The sequence below is a fragment of the Delphinus delphis genome, chromosome X (genome assembly GCF_949987515.2).
Source record: "Delphinus delphis chromosome X, mDelDel1.2, whole genome shotgun sequence".
In the NCBI taxonomy this organism is placed as follows: Eukaryota; Metazoa; Chordata; class Mammalia; order Artiodactyla; family Delphinidae; genus Delphinus; species Delphinus delphis.
In genome coordinates, this window is record NC_082704.1 from 18,474,098 (window position 1) to 18,490,401 (window position 16,304).

General features: G+C 40.0%; 1 protein-coding gene across 2 annotated transcripts in view; it reads right to left on the reverse strand.

Moving 5' to 3' along the window:
• Window positions 1-16,047, reverse strand: part of OCRL (OCRL inositol polyphosphate-5-phosphatase) — a 56,303-nt gene extending 40,256 nt beyond the window's left edge. For both annotated transcript variants that reach the window (XM_060002883.2, XM_060002882.2), the window contains exons 1-4: window positions 15,900-16,047; window positions 15,554-15,624; window positions 9,983-10,062; window positions 7,269-7,307 (exon numbers count right to left, since the gene is read on the reverse strand). In XM_060002883.2, the coding sequence (XP_059858866.1) occupies window positions 7,269-7,307; window positions 9,983-10,062; window positions 15,554-15,624; window positions 15,900-15,938 (229 nt within the window). In that variant the 5' untranslated portion in view covers window positions 15,939-16,047. The remainder of the gene's footprint in view (window positions 1-7,268; window positions 7,308-9,982; window positions 10,063-15,553; window positions 15,625-15,899) is intronic.
• Between the last annotated feature and the right edge of the window lie 257 nt (window positions 16,048-16,304).

Below are 16,304 nucleotides of genomic sequence, written 5' to 3' on the forward strand. Positions count from 1 at the left end.
CATCCAAAGACAAAGGAGAAGCCACAATGAGACGGTAGGAGGGGCACAATCACAGTAAAATCAAATCCCATAACTGGTGGGTGGGTGACTCACAGACTGGCGAACAATTATACCACAGAAGTCCACCCACCGGAGTGAAGGTTCTGAGCCCCACGTCAGGCTTCCCAACCTGGGGGTCCGGCAATGGGAGGAGGAATTCCTAGAGAATCAGACTTTGAAGCCTAGTGGGATTTGACTGCAGGACTTCGACAGGACTGGGGGAAACAGAGACTCCACTCTTGGAGGGCACACACAAAGTAGTGTGCGCATCGGGACCCAGGGGAAGGAGCAGTGACCCCGGGGGGGACTGAACCAGACCTACCTGCTAGTGTTGGAGGGTCTCCTGCAGAGGCGGGGGGTGGCTCTGTTTCACCGTGGGGACAAGGACACTGGAAGCAGAAGTACTAGGAAGTACTCGTTGGTGTGAGCCCTCCCAGAATCTGTCATTAGCCCCACCAAAGAGCCCAGGTAGGCTCCAGTGTTGGGTTGCCTCAGGCCAAACAACCAACAGGGAGGGAACCCAGCCCCACCCATCAACAGTCAAGTGGATTAAAGTTTTACTGAGCTCTGCCCACCAGAGCAACAGTCAGCTCTACCCACCACCAGTCCCTCCCATCAAGCCTCTTAGATAGCCTCATCCACCAGACGGCAGACAGCAGAAGCAAGAAGAGCTACAATCCTGCAGCCTGTGGAACAAAAACCACATTCACAGGAAGACAGACAAGATGAAAAGGCAGAGGGCTACATACCAGATGAAGGAACAAGATAAAACCCCAGAAAAACAACTAAATGAAGTGGAGATAGGCAACCTTCCAGAAAAAGAATTCAGAATAATGATAGTGAAGATGATCCAGGACCTCGGAAAAAGAATGGAGGCAAAGATGGAGAAGATGCAAGAAATGTTTAACAAAGACTTAGAAGAATAAAAGAACAAACACCTAGAAGAATTAAAGACCAGAGATGAACACCACAATAACTGAGATGAAAGCTACACTAGAAGGAATCAATAGCAGAATAACTGAGGCAGAAGAACGGATAAGTGACCGGAAAGACAGAATGGTGGAATTCACTGCTGCGGAACAGACTAAAGAAAAAAGAATGAAAAGAAATGAAGACAGCCTAAGAGACCTCTAAGACAACATGAGACGCAAGAACATTCGCATTATAGGGGTCCCAGAAGGAGAAGAGAGAGAGAAAGGACCCGAGAAAATATTTGAAGAGATTATAGCCGAAAACTTCCCTAACATGGGAAAGGAAATGGCCACCCAGGTCCAGGAAGTGCAGCGAGTCCAATACAGGATAAACCCAAAGAGAAACACACAGAAACACATAGTAATCAAATTGGCAAAAATTAAAGACAAAGAAAAATTAGTCAAAGCGCAAGGGAAAAACGACAAATAACATACAAGGGAACTCCCATAAGGTTAACGGCTGATTTCTCTGCAGAAACTCTACAAGCCAGAAGGGAGCGGCATGATATACTTAAAGCAATGAAAGGGAAGAACCTACAACCAAGATTACTCTACCCGGCAAGGATCTCATTCAGATTTGATGGAGAAATCAAAAGCTTTACAGACAAGCAAAAGCTAAGAGAATTCAGCACCACCAAACCAGCTCTACAACAAATGCTAAAGGAACTTCTCTAAGTGGGAAACACAAGAGAAGAAAGGGACCTACAAAAACAAACCCAAAACAATTAAGAAAATGGTCATAGGAACATACATATTGATAATTACCTTAAACGTGAATGGATTAAATGCTCCAACCCAAAGACACAGACTCACTGAATGGATACAAAAACAAGACCCATATATATGCTGTCTATAAGAGACTCACTTCAGACCTAGAGAAACATACAGACTGAAAGTGAGGGGTTGGAAAAAGATATTCCATGCAAATGGAAATCAAAAGAAAGCTGGAGTAGCAATACTCATATCGGATAAAATAGACTTTAAAATAAAGAATGTTACAAGAGACAAGGAAGAACACTACATAATGGTCAAGGGATCAATCCAAGAAGAAGATATAACAATTATAAATATATATGCACCCAACACAGGAGCACCGCAATACATAAGGCAACTGCTAACAGCTATCAAAGAGGAAACTGACAGTAACACAATAATAGTGGGGGACTTGAACACCTCACTTACACCAATGGACAGATCATCCAAACAGAAAATTAATAATGAAACACAAGCTTTAAATGACACAATAGACCAGATAGATTTAATTGATATTTATAGGACATTCCATCCAAAAACAGCAGATTACACTTTCTTCTCAAGTGCGCATGGAACATTCTCCTGGATAGATCACATCTTGGGTCACAAATCAAGCCTCAGTAAATTTAAGAAAATTGAAATCATATCAAGCATCTTTTCTGACCACAAAGCTATGAGACTAGAAATGAATTACAGGGGAAAAACCGTAAAAAACACAAACACATGGAGGCTAAACAATACGTTACTAAATGACCAAGAGATCACTGAAGAAATCAAAGAGGAAATCAAAACCTACCTAGAGACAAATGACAATGAAAACACGACAATCCAAAACCTATGGGATACAGCAAAAGCAGTTCTAAGAGGGAATTTTATAGCTATGCAAGCCTACCTCAAGAAACAAGAAAAATCTCAAGTAAACAATCTAAACTCACACCTAAAGGAACTAGAGAAAGAAGAACAAACAAAACCCAAAGTTAGCAGAAGGAAAGAAATCATAAAGATCAGAGCAGAAATAAATGAAATAGAAACAAAGAAAACAATAGCAAAGATCAATAAAACTAAAAGCTGTTTCTTTGAGAAGATAAACAAACTTGATAAATCATTAGCCAGACTCATCAAGAAAAAGAGGGAGGACTCCAATCAATAAAATTAGAAAGGAAAAAGGAGACGTTACAACAGACACCGCAGAAATACAAAGCGTCCTAGGAGACTACTACAAGCAACTCTATGCCAAGAAAATGGACAACCTGGAAGAAATGGACAAATTCTTAGAAAGGTATAACCTTCCAAGACTGAACCAGGAAGAAACAGAAAATATGAGCAGACCAATCACAAGTAATGAAGTTGAAACTGTGATTAAAAATCTTCCAATAAACAAAAGTCCAGGACCAGATGGCTTCACAGGTGAATTCTATCAAACATTTAGAGAAGAGGTAACACCCATCCTTCTCAAACTCTTCCAAAAAACTGCAGAGGAAGGAACACTCCCAAACTCATTCTATGAGGCCACCATCACCCTGATACCAAAACCAGACAAAAATCCTACAAAAAAAGAAAATTACAGACCAATATCACTGCTGAATATAGATGCAAAAATCCTCAACAAAATACTAGCAAACAGAATCCAACAACACTTTAAAAGGATCATACACCACGATCAAGTGGGATTTATTCCAGGGATGCAAGGATTCTTCAATATATGCAAATCAATCAATGTGATACACCATACTAACAAACTGAAGAATAAAGACCATGATCATCTCAAATAGATGCAGGAAAAGCTTTTGACAAAATTCAACACCCATTTATGATAAAAACTCTCCAGAAAGTGGGCATAGAGGGAACCTACCTCAACATAATAAAGCCCATATACGACAAACCCACAGCGAACATCATTCTCAATGGTGAAAAACTGAAAGCATTTCCTCTAAGATCAGGAACGAGACAAGGATGTCCACTCTCACCACTATTATTCAACATAGTTTTGGAAGTCCTAGCCACGGCAATCAGAGAAGAAAAAGAAATAAAAGGAATACAAATTGGAAAAGAAGTAAAACTGTCACTGGTTGCAGATGGCATGATACTATACATAGAGAATCCTAAAAATGCCACCAGAAAACTACTAGAGCTAATCAATGAATTTGGTAAAGTTGCAGGATACAAAATTAATGCACAGAAATCTCTTGCATTCCTATACACTAATGATGAAAAATCTGAAAGAGAAATTATGGCAACACTCCCATTTACCATTGCAACAAAAAGAATAAAACACCTAGGAATAAACCTACCTAGGGAGACAAAAGACCTGTATGCAGAAAACTATAAGACACTGATGAAAGAACTTAAAGATGATACCAACAGATGGAGAGATATACCATGTTCTTCGATTAGAAGAATCAATATTGTGAAAATGACTATACTACCCAAAGGAATCTACAGATTCAATGCAATCCCTATCAAATTACCAATGGCATTTTTTACGGAACTAAAACAAATCATCTTAAAATTTGTATGGAGACACAAAAGACCCTGAATAGCAAAAGTAGTCTTGAGGGAAAAAAACGGAGCTGGAGGAATCAGACAGCCTGACTTCAGACTATACTACAAAGCTACAGTAATCAAGACAATATGGTACTGGCACAAAAACAGAAATATAGATCAATGGAACAGGATAGAAAGCCCAGAGATAAATCCACACACCTATGGTCAACTAATCTATGACAAAGGAGGCAAGGATATACAATGGAGAAAAGACAGTCTCTTCACTAAGTGGTACTGGGAAAACATGACAGCTACATGTAAAAGAATGAAATTATAACACTCCCTAACACCATACACAAAAATAAACTCAAAATGGATTAGAGACCTAAATGTAAGAACAGACACTATAAAACTCTTAGAGGAAAACAGAGGAAGAACACTCTTTGACATAAATCACAGCAACATTTTTTTTGGTCCACCTCCTAGAGTAATGGAAATAAAAACAAAAATAAATAAATGGGACCTAATGAAACTTCAAAGCTTTTGCACAGCAAAGGAAACCATAAACAAGACTAAAAGATAACCCTCAGAATGGGAGAAAATATTTGCAAACGAATCAATGGACAAAGGATTAATCTCCAAAATATATAAACAGCTCATGCAGCTCAATAGTAAAAAAACAAACAACCCAATCCAAAATGGGCAGAAGACCTAAATAGACATTTCTCCAAAGGAGACATACAGATGGCCAAGAAGCACATGAAAAGCTGCTCAACATCACTAATTATTAGAGAAATGCAAATCAAAACTACAATGAGGTATCATCTCACACCAGTTAGAATGGGCATCATCAGAAAATCTACAAACAACAAATGCTGGAGAGGGTGTGGAGAAAAGGGAACCCTCTTGCACTGTTGGTGGGAATGTAAATTGATACAGCCACTATGGAGAACAGTATGGAGGTTCCTTAAAAAACTAAAAATAGAATGACCATATGATCCAGCAATCCCACTACTGGGCATATACCCAGAGAAAACCATAATTCAAAAAGACACATGCACCGCAATGTTCATTGCAGCACTATTTACAATAGCCAGGTCATGGAAGCAACCTAAATGCCCATCGACAGACGAATGGATAAAGAAGTTGTTGTACATATATACAATGGACTATTACTCAGCCATAAAAAGGAACAAAATTGAGTCATTTGTTGAGACGTGGACGGATCTAGAGACTGTCATACAGGGTGAAGTAAGTCAGAAAGCAAAAAACAAATATCGTATATTAATGCATGTATGTGGAACCTAGAAACATGGTACAGATGAATCGATTTGCAAGGCAGAAGTTGAGATACAGATGTAGAGAATGGACGTATGGACACCAACGGGGGAAAACCGCGGTGGGGTGGGGATGGTGGTGTGCTGAATTGGGTGATTGGGCTTGACACTGATGTGTATAAAATTGATGACTAATAAGAACCTGCAGTATAAAAAACCAAACAAACAAATAAAATAACTAATACTAAAAAAAAAGAAAAAAAATCATGTTTTTAAATAATTTTAAATGACATGAGAAAAGGTCACAATATACTGTTAAATGAAAATGCAGGATAAAAACTACATATGAGGATTCCAACTATGTAAAAATATAAATAAAAGACTGGAAGGAGATACATAAAAATGTTAATTACAGTGGTGATCTCTAAGTCTCAGGAGCATAATTTTAATTTGATACTCCAAACTTTTCTGAATTTTCCAAATTGTACATAATGAGGATGTATTACCTGTAAAGGCACAGCTCAGTTTAACTTTTCAGCTTTGGATCAAATACCTATTTCCACACTAAGAACAGGACATTTAGGTATCTAATTTCAGCAGCAATGTCAGTCACTGCTGAACAAACTTTGCTCAAATTTTGCTTTATTAGTGCTGTTCTTGCCTTCTGCTTTTTCTGTACAATAAGACATAGCTATTAAGTTATTTGCTCTCTTGGATATCTGCAGTAGAAGCTAGAAGCTGGAAGTGCTCAGCCTTTCAGGATCAACCCTTAAGACTTCCAAAATCTATGACCAAAAGAAAGAATTAATAAACCCAAACCAGAAAAAGTCTATCTAAACTTCGCAATACAAAATAATAGTGCCAAGGACAGGGACTGTGTCTAAGCAAAATTATGTATAAACTGATAGTCCCAAGCTAAGGGCCAAGCCCCACTCATCCAAGGACTCAGCCAAGAGATAAGGTAACCCATTTGATTTAGATTCATGTGGTCATATACTCTTTCCCACAGCAAACACAGAGTAGATACAGTAGCTTTCAAGTGCCCATTTTCTCCTCCCTATGTTAACAGAGTACAATTTTAGATGATAAATGGAGAACAGCTTGCACAGAAAGTCAGTGATGATTTGCTTCAAACAGATAAAAATGAGAGAACAGAAACAGTGAGAAGGAAGACCATGTTCTCGCTGATAAAGAAATGCCTTGAGAGGATGGGCTTAAATAAAAGACCAAAATTATTTTAAGAAAAAAAAAAGGTATCCCTGGTACAAGAGGGACTCTGTAGTCTCCCCAAATAATATAACAAACAAAGGAAAACATTATGATTTAACATGCAAAAATAAAAAATGGATGGGGGGAGAAAAGCTTAAAACATAACAGCAGTTGAAAAAAACACTCATAAACCTTATGTGCTTTAAACACTTTCTGGCCCCTCCTACAATTTTCAATTCCACAGTAATGACTTAACTGATAGCAACAATACTGGTAGTTCAAAGAAGTTCAGCATTAGAAAAGCAGATCATATTTTCAACTTTTTAAAGATTCTTGCCAGCCACCTGCTTTTACTTAAGCTTAGGCTAAATGTTTTTGGGAGGTAATGCTAATTTGTATGGCTGCCTTAAGAAAATGGAGAATACAGGATAAAATGGTAAGATAAAAGTTGTGCAAAAAAGGTGTCTTAAATACAGTAGGTATTCAAGTAAATATTTGTTGAATGAAAATCAACTCCATTCAGAAAGATACTTACTGTTTGAAGCTATGTCAATCAAAAGAGTTTCTTCTGCTTCTGAAGGAAAAGAAGAAAGAACAGAATCAGGGAAGAGAAAACCATTCATTTCAACCAAAAGAAGTATACACCTAACTAAATAACTACCTCTCTCAATCACCACTCCTAGGTTTTAGAACACATTATAAAAATCCTTTGCTTTTTTGTTTAGCATTTTTAAAGGGGATTTTAACAGCACTACGTTCTAAAGACTATGAGCAATTCAACTAAAAGAAAAATTAACTGAACAAGTAACCACATGGAATGCCTCAAAGCAAATCAAGCAATGACAATAGTAGGGAATATAACATGTTAATCCAAGTGAAGGTGTTTAATTCCCCTCAACTATAACACACTAACTTAATATAATCTAACTGTATCACTTAGATAATTCTTATAAAAAGCCGAGAAAGTGACCCCAAAGGCCTAAAGGTGAATTACCTTCTTAACTCAAATCTAGTCTCTGAAAATTTCCCAGGGACCTCATTACCTCCACCCCTGTCCCATACAGGAGCGGAGAATACTTGAAGTTCTTTATCTTCAGTCTACCATTAACACTTGTGGATCCAAGGCTTACCACACCCAACACGGAAGTATAAAATGGGCCAAAGAACAGTCTCCAAGTTCAGAGTCCTCTTTCCTCTCTATGGCTCACCTGGACTTCCTTCCTTACCTCTAGTGTCTAGACCCAACCCATCTCTTCCTCTCTGACTTCCCTGGATTTGGCCAACGGCATCTGCCCGACCCTCCTGGCTAGTTAAACTCTGGGTACTGACTCCTTGGGATTCGTTTGGATCTACCTTGGCCAAATGTAGTAGGCTCAGCCTTTTCTAGTTCCCTCACTAGCCTGGATTGTATATGTGGCTCCATTACTCAGGTGCAACAGAAGCAACTGATAATTACCTAAGTTGTCTAATATTAGAGAATAGTCTCGATACTTTTACTAGCATGATGAATGAAGCAAGGGACAACAGTGCATCAGGGCATAGGTATTACATGTTCACAACTGCTCTTTGATAACTTTAATTCTTTAAAATCGAAGTACTTAGAGACTTTTCAAAATAGATGTACAGGCTGGGAAACAAAGGATGTGAAAACTCAAGGAGGTAACCGTTCCTTTTGTCATGCGGAACTACTGTGTGTGTGCACACATATTTTCCTAGATTCCAATCTAGCAACCTGCCATCTATTTCTTATTAAAAATAAGACTAAGAGAAACAGGGTAAACAAGACTCTAGAAGTACTGATAGCACAAAAAGGTATAGAGTTAATAGGATACTAACGTCATGTTCTTTGGCTTTTCTCCTCCTTAAAGGGCTGAGCATGTAACAAAGGGTACTATACTATGAAAAGTGAGGTGACCACAGTAACTTACTATAGCATGCAGGTGCCTCGTTCAATATGTCTCTCTCACACAGGACAGGCTAAATGGCTAAATAAAAGACTTCATTCTTCTATACAATGTGTATTCTATTCACTGTGGGTATTTTTAATTCTTAATACATGCTCTCTTAAAAGGTCATGCCCACTTAGTATTTCTACTTACAGAGATAATTCCTAAGGAAATAAGAGACATGCAGGAAGATTCATTACTTATTTATACTAACAAAAAATAACCTGAATGTCAAACACCGGGAATAACTACAGTATAGGCCATTCATAAAATGGAATAGTATACAGCTATTAATAGCATGTAAAAGCACTTATAATATGATGGCATGTGGAACAGACAAAAATCTACATACAGAATGAGTCCAACCCACCCTAAAAGTTGCAGGTGTAGAAAAAAGGAAAATGTTAGGTGTTTATCTCTGAAGGATGTGAATTTACTTATTTCCTTTATAATTTTCTGTTCTTTCCAAACTTTTTACAGTATATATATATATTAGTTTGGTGATAAAAAAAAGTTGAAAGTAGTTTAAGAAAGAAGCCATGCAAGGTAGGATTCAAGTTTTCCAAGAAGCTACAGCTGACACAGAATGCCTGTCTGATGAAGCCAATGAACCCACTGGAAACACAATGCATTTGTTCTCTAATAATCTATTTCCTTTCTAGAGCAATGTGAAATGACAGAAGCAACACCTCCTACACAAACCTCCCAATTTTTGAGTCTCATTGTAGCAGATGAAATAACAGATTTTCTGTTCTCTTTCCCCAAATTCGAAGGCAGGAAGCCAAATATTTCCTCCCCAGAGTCGATTTTCTTATGATTCACCAATGCAAAGGTTTGAGAATCAGCACAATTGAGTGTAAGGTATTACAATCTGGCAAGGCTTGTTGCCAAATGTTTTAATTTCAAATAGTGTGGGGAGAAAGTGCTGAATGCATGTGAATTCAAGTGACCTTGATACTTTACAATGAGCAGTGTATCAGTTAAACCCAAGAATGTGATTTAAATCCACATATAGGTTCATCAGCATAAAAGACTACCTACATAGGTAACAGACTACATATATCTCTAACCCCAGCCAGGGTAGCAGGTAAGAATATATATATTTCAATATAATCCTTCAGGGTTCTTAAACAAAGCATTTATCATCTTCTCAATGGTAGATGAATAATGTTATCTTTTTGCACAGAGTGTAATACATTTCATTTTATGTGCAGTGACAAATTTAAATATGTATGGTATTATACAAAGCAATAATGACCAAGGAAAAACATTATAAAACTAGCTAAGCAATTAAAGCTAGTACCTTGAACACATCTAAAGTGGCTATTTATAGGAATGATATCTTGAACATGCTGTTCCTTCTTGTGCAACCGGATTATTAGCCTAGGAAACAGAAGAATGCATCAACGAATAGCTACTGAAAAACTCAAAAAACATTTAACGACAAAATACATTGCTGTGTTGTTATACAAATCTAGTCTGTATTTATTAGACTTGCTGTATCTTGTTCCCTGGATCTGAGTATCATGATGATATTGCTTTAGGTCTAAAAGCATATTAGTGGTGATCAGTATCTGAATACCCACAGTTCTATGCCATAGAGAACATAAAGTAGTCTATGTCCTAAAAACAGTTTACAAACTTAAGAGCATGAATTACAGTGCACACACCTTCAGATTACGCATACCAGAGACAAGAACTAATAGCTAGGTGTGAAGTCCATGAGGGCAGGGACTATGGCTGTCTTTTCACCATAGTATTTCTAGCACCTAGTACAGTACCTGGCACATAGTAGTCACTCAAGTTTGTTGAATAAATGTATTATAAATTTCATCAATTAGCTTTCTGGTTATATTCCCATGGCTTTTATCAAAGAATGATTCTATCTCTTCAAACAAATATACAGGTTCATGGAGAAGTAAGAGGAGGTGCCCAGCCAGCTGAATCAGTCAAAATAATCCCAGTGACCAATAAGGTAGCAGATATCACAACCAGATTGCCTTTACATCCCTTGTGTTTTTCCCATGGTTTCTAATTTTATGATAGTACTTCTGGTAAGCATGACTGAACTTGGCCCCCCAGTATGAAATGCAAGATTTCTGAATTCCTATGTACTCCTGAAATACTAATTTTCATTTACTAATTATTCTTAGTGGCCCACAGTCAAGGTATAACCTACTGGTAAATGGCCATTCTGAACATCTCCTACCTTCCCCCCAAATCACTCTTCAAGTGGTTCTTTTTGCCAGGAACTCTCTTCTTTTGTTCCTGAGACCTAGCTCAACTATCACCTCCTCTGTGAAACTTGGCCTCATGCCCTTTGCCTGCCCCTCAATTAGAGCACTTAACACACTCTGTTATAGTTACATTTATTTCCCTCAGATTTGAGCTCCTTGAAAGCAAAGACCCTATCATATTCAGTTTTGTCACCTACCTAATAGATGCTCAATAAATATTGGTTGAATAAACAAACATTTAATTAAGCTATAAACAGATGAATTTCTAAATACACCTTTTCAACATGTGATATTAGAAGGCATTGTTCTGAAAGGTTTGATTTCCATTTTGTTGTCTTTTGGGGAGGCTTATCGTTTTAGCTTTTTGAAATTTTTTTCAAATGTGTTAACTTTGAAGGAGTTAACTTGGGGAAAGGAACTGCTTAGACAGGACTAAGGGAAATAAAAGTATTGATGCTGTCTTTCTGCTCTGATCCTGCTTGCCTAATTTGCAGGGGTTTAATATTTTAAGGTGACTACAAGAATATAGGGCAGACCCTTTTCAAACTGCAAAGTTCATGAGTCAAGCAGAGAATCCTATAAACCCAGATGGAGACCAGAAAGTAGATAAGATTGACAAAGCAAGGGTCAAGGAGGAAGAGCTTACTTTGAGGAAAATGAACACAAACCAATATAATTCCCAAGTAACATAGTATACAAATGGTGTTGAACATCAGCAGTAAAGATTCATCTGGATTGTATTGTTAAAAACCATCACAAAACAGACAATGACATGGATGGACCTTGAGGGCATTATGCTAAGTGAAATAAGTCAGACAGAGAAAGACAAATACCATATGATCTCGCTTATGTGTGAAATCGAAAAACAAAAACCAAAATACTAAACTCACAGACACAGAACAGATTGGTGGTTGTCAGAGGCAGGTGGTGGTGGGGGGGATGAAATGGGTGAAGGGGGTCAAAAGGTACAAATTTCCAGTTATAAAATAGACAAGTCATGGGGATGTAATGTACAGCGTGATGACTATACTTAATAACAGTGTACTGTATATTTAAAAGTTTTTAGGAGAATAAATCTTATGGACCTAGTTGCAGGGCAGGAATAAAGAGGCAGACATAGAAAATGGACTTGAGGACACCGGGTGGGAGGGCGAAGCTAGGGCGAAGTGAGAGTAGCATCGACATACATACACTACCGAATGTAAGATAACTGGACACTACCAAACATAAGGTAGATAGCTAGTGGGAAGCAGACGCATAGCACAGGGATATCAGCTCGGTGCTTTGTGACCGCCTGGAGGGGTGGGATAGGGAGGGTGGGAGGGAGGGAGATGCAAGAGGGAAGAGATATGGGAACATATGTATATGTATAACTGATTCACTTTGTTATAAAGCAGAAACTAACACACCATTGTAAGGCAATTATACCCCAATAAAGATGTTTAAAAAAAAAAAGATAATTGGCTGGTGGGAACCAGCAGCATAGCACAGGGATATCAGCTCCGGTGCTTTGCGATGACCTAGAGTGGTAGGATAGGGAGGGTGGGAGAGAGGCTCAACAGGGAGGGGCTATGGGGACATATGTATGCATATGGCTGATTCGCTTTGTTGTGCAACAGAAACTAACAGGGTATTGTGAAGCAATTATACTCCAATACAGATCTATTTTAAAAAAAGAGAGAGAGTAAATCTTAAAGGTTCTCATCACAACAGGGCTGCACTGGTGGCGCAGTGGTTAAGAATCCACCTTCCAATGCAGGGAACACAGGTTCGAGCCCTGGGCCAGGAAGATCCCACATGCCACGGAGCAGCTAAGCCCGTGTGCCACAACTACTGAGCCCATGTGCCACAACTACTAAAGCCTGAGTGCCTAGAGCCCATGCTCTGCAACAAGAGAAGCCACCGCAATGAGAAGCCTGTGCACCGCAACGAAGAGTAGCCCCTGCTCGCCGCAACTAGAGAAAGCCTGTGCGCAGCAACGAAGACCCAATGCAGCCAAAAATAAAAATAAGTAAATAAATTTATAAAAAAAAAGTTCTCATCACAAGAAAAAAATTGTTGACTATGTGTGGTGATGAATGTTAGCAAGAATTATTGTGGTGATCATTTCATAATATATACAAGTATCAAGTAATTATGTTGTACACCTGAAACTAATACAATGTTATACATCAATTATTTCTCAATTTAAAAAAGAAATGCAACCCCCCCAAAAAATACCCATCACAAAACATAAACTGGGAATTTAAGTTAATTCCACAAATATTTATTTAATATCTACTACATGTTAGTCACTAAATAAATTGTAACAAGAGAGTAGGGCAAAGAATAAGAATAAAAATTCTACCTAAATCTAATCATTCCTTTTAACACAGAAAGGTGAAAAATAATAGGTATATGGCAAAAAAATGGAAATCAGAATTTGGTAGTTGGAAACAGAAAAGAGTAAAAAATTGTGAATGCAGACCCAGCATTATCCCTAGGAAATACTTCGATTTGTTCAAGAAAGGTTAAAGATGAAACAACAGGTGGCATCATAATCCATTTGCCTTGAAAAAATGAATGTTAGTGTTTGATTCCTTGTGTGCAAAAAAGCCTTACCTTTAATTGTAATTTTAGTCTCTCAAGTAAATTTCTCCCATGGTTGATAGCAGGAACTACAGAACTAAAGAATGCAATAGGCTTCAAGTTCTAGGATAAAAAGGCCCAAAGTAAAAAAGTTCTGGACACTCAAGTCAGAGAAGGCACCCAAGAGACCAGGATTTGAGGGATATATATATATATATATATATATATATATGGTTTGACAGTATCAGGTGTCTCCAATAAATGATTTCAAAAGAAACTTCTCAGACAATGTAATGACTCAGACAAATGACTTAACCTCTCTGCACCTCAATTTCTATATCTAGAAAAGGGGGATGATGATGATGATATTACAATTTCACAGTAACCCTCACATGAGGGTTAAATGAACTAATTCATGAAATGCTTAGAAGAGTACCTGATACACATCAAGCCATTGAGTGTTAGTTGTGCTATACCCTTAAGTTTTACAGAACTGGAATACAGAATTTGATTTCTCTATGGGGAGGACACAAATAATCAGGAGAGCTACCACTGCAAGGTTAAAAGTTCTTCCAGTACAAGAGACCAGACAGAATGAGGCATTTACCTCAAGGCCAGCTGCTCACTCCCTTATCAGCTGAATAGAGTTCCAAACCTACCAAACCAAGGGACCAGATCCTGGGATGTGGTCATCTCAACAATGTAGCTATTTTATTTAATCCTTATAATTTTGTTTTTAAGAAGAGGAAACCGAGGCACAAAAAATTTACTGATTTGCCCAAGGCTTACATCTTCCCACCCTATTCTTGCCTTTGGAAGTGGCAGTGGTGTTCCACTTTTCAATTCACTTTTCTGTTGAATTTACTTTCATTAAACTGGTCTTCCAGGGTTTGATGAAATCTGGGAAAAATAAAATGAATTTATCACATCAACAGAACTGACCAAGCAGGATCTAGGGAAGAGCTACCTCCATAGAACCAGTTGACGTCCAGTTGAGAGTGGCACCAAGAGCCTCAGAAAAGGGCAGGCTAGGCCAGTGTGAATTTCTTCTCTGTAAAGTGGACAGCATAGATAAAGACTGAGTCTGGACAATCTAAAAGCAGGGACTGAGAAAAATTGTTTTTAAGCAGAATCCAATGTTGGGGGATGGCAGGATTTAAATGATCAACAATTTAAAAATTTTCAGCGATCAACAATTCTTCACTGATGTCAAGAAACCAGTGAACAACCAGGGGAAGTGGCTTGGGCACACAGCGACAGGGACCTACCTATGATATGTGATGGTCATCAGGGATACTTTAGATGAGGCATTAGTGGCAAGGGAGATCAGCAGTATAGTGATGGCTTATCAAAATCTTTTGATCCATCAGTCAACAGTCTTTACTGAGCTCCTATGTGCAAGGCAGAGTGGAAGGTAACACACCCTGATGAAATGTCAAATGTTGTCTACATTTCTACACATTTCATTACTTTTTCTAACTGTCAAGTCAATAAGTGAGGCAGTTACTGGCCTACACAAAACCATTACTGAATTAATGAATATGCCTCCAAGCACATGGAATAAGGGGGTGGTGAGACTGGAGGAACCAGCTGAATGAGGTTAAGAAAAGGCACCTCTGTAAGGTTAACAATGAAGCGTTTCTACAGTACTTATACTTTTTGTAAACCACTTTCGCATTTATTCTCCCAGTTAAAACTCCAAAGGCTATAAATTAAAGCAGTTAACGTTTTTATTAAACTGATGAGGACACTAAGGCCCAGAAAGCTTTACTGACTAGCCCAGGATTACACAACCCATGTCAGTTGCAGGGGCAGGAACTAAGAACCCAGGCTTCCTGCTTCCCCGCCCATTGAGTCCTTCCACTGAGCCACAAGGACAGGAGCAATCAATCCACCGGCTTGGAAGTTGGGGACAAAGCTCGGTGGTTAGAGCAATGGCACGTCACACCTGGGCCCGAACCTGTTGCCTGCGCGGCCTCAGTGGGAGGAGGGTGGGTGGCTTGTCGCGGTTTGGGGTTGGGAGGTAATGGCAGGCTCCCCTTCTCTGTGGGTATCAGGTGGTTACTTACTCATACTGCCCGTTCCTCTGGACTAGGGTCAGGGCGCAGGGCTCCCGGACAGGACCCTTTATCTCCATACCCTCGATAGTATGCAGGCGCTAGTCAAGGGTCTCTTCTAGAAGCGCTGCCCGGAAGGGGACCCGCGGTGTGGGGTGGAGGGAAGCTCCCGCCCCTCAGCCCACCCTCCCTCCCCAGGGTCGGAGACAGCGCCTCCCGCGCTGGCCCCCCTCCCCCGCTCGGCTCGGCCTCGGGTCCTGACCGGGCCCTAGCCGCCCCTCTGCTGCGATCCGCAGTCCCGCGGACCCCCGCCTCCGCCCCGCGCGGCCTCCCCTCCCCCCTTCTCTCAGGCGGATACGGCAAGGGGCTGGACTCCAAGCGGGAGCGGCGGCTCCATCCCGGCAGCTTCCAGGCTCGGCGGGGCTGCGGACTGCGGGCGGATCCGACGACACTGCCTCCCGCGTCCTCACACCCCCTCGCTTCGGCTGCACGTCCTTAGAGAAACGGCTCCGTGCCGGGCACGGGGTGCCGGGCGCGAGGAGCCGGGAGCCGGGAGCCGGGAGCCTGACCCGAGAGAGAGCGGCGCCTCCCGCCCCCGCCAGTTTTCCAGGCCGCCGCAGATTCCGCCCCCTGCGGCCAACCTGCGGAACTGCAGGGAGAGACCCGTCGGACCGGGGGCGTCTTCCCCACATCCAGCAAGGGATACGCTTTCAATGCTGCCTGTGACAACAGACTTGTTCTGGTGACTTTGAAGATTGCCATA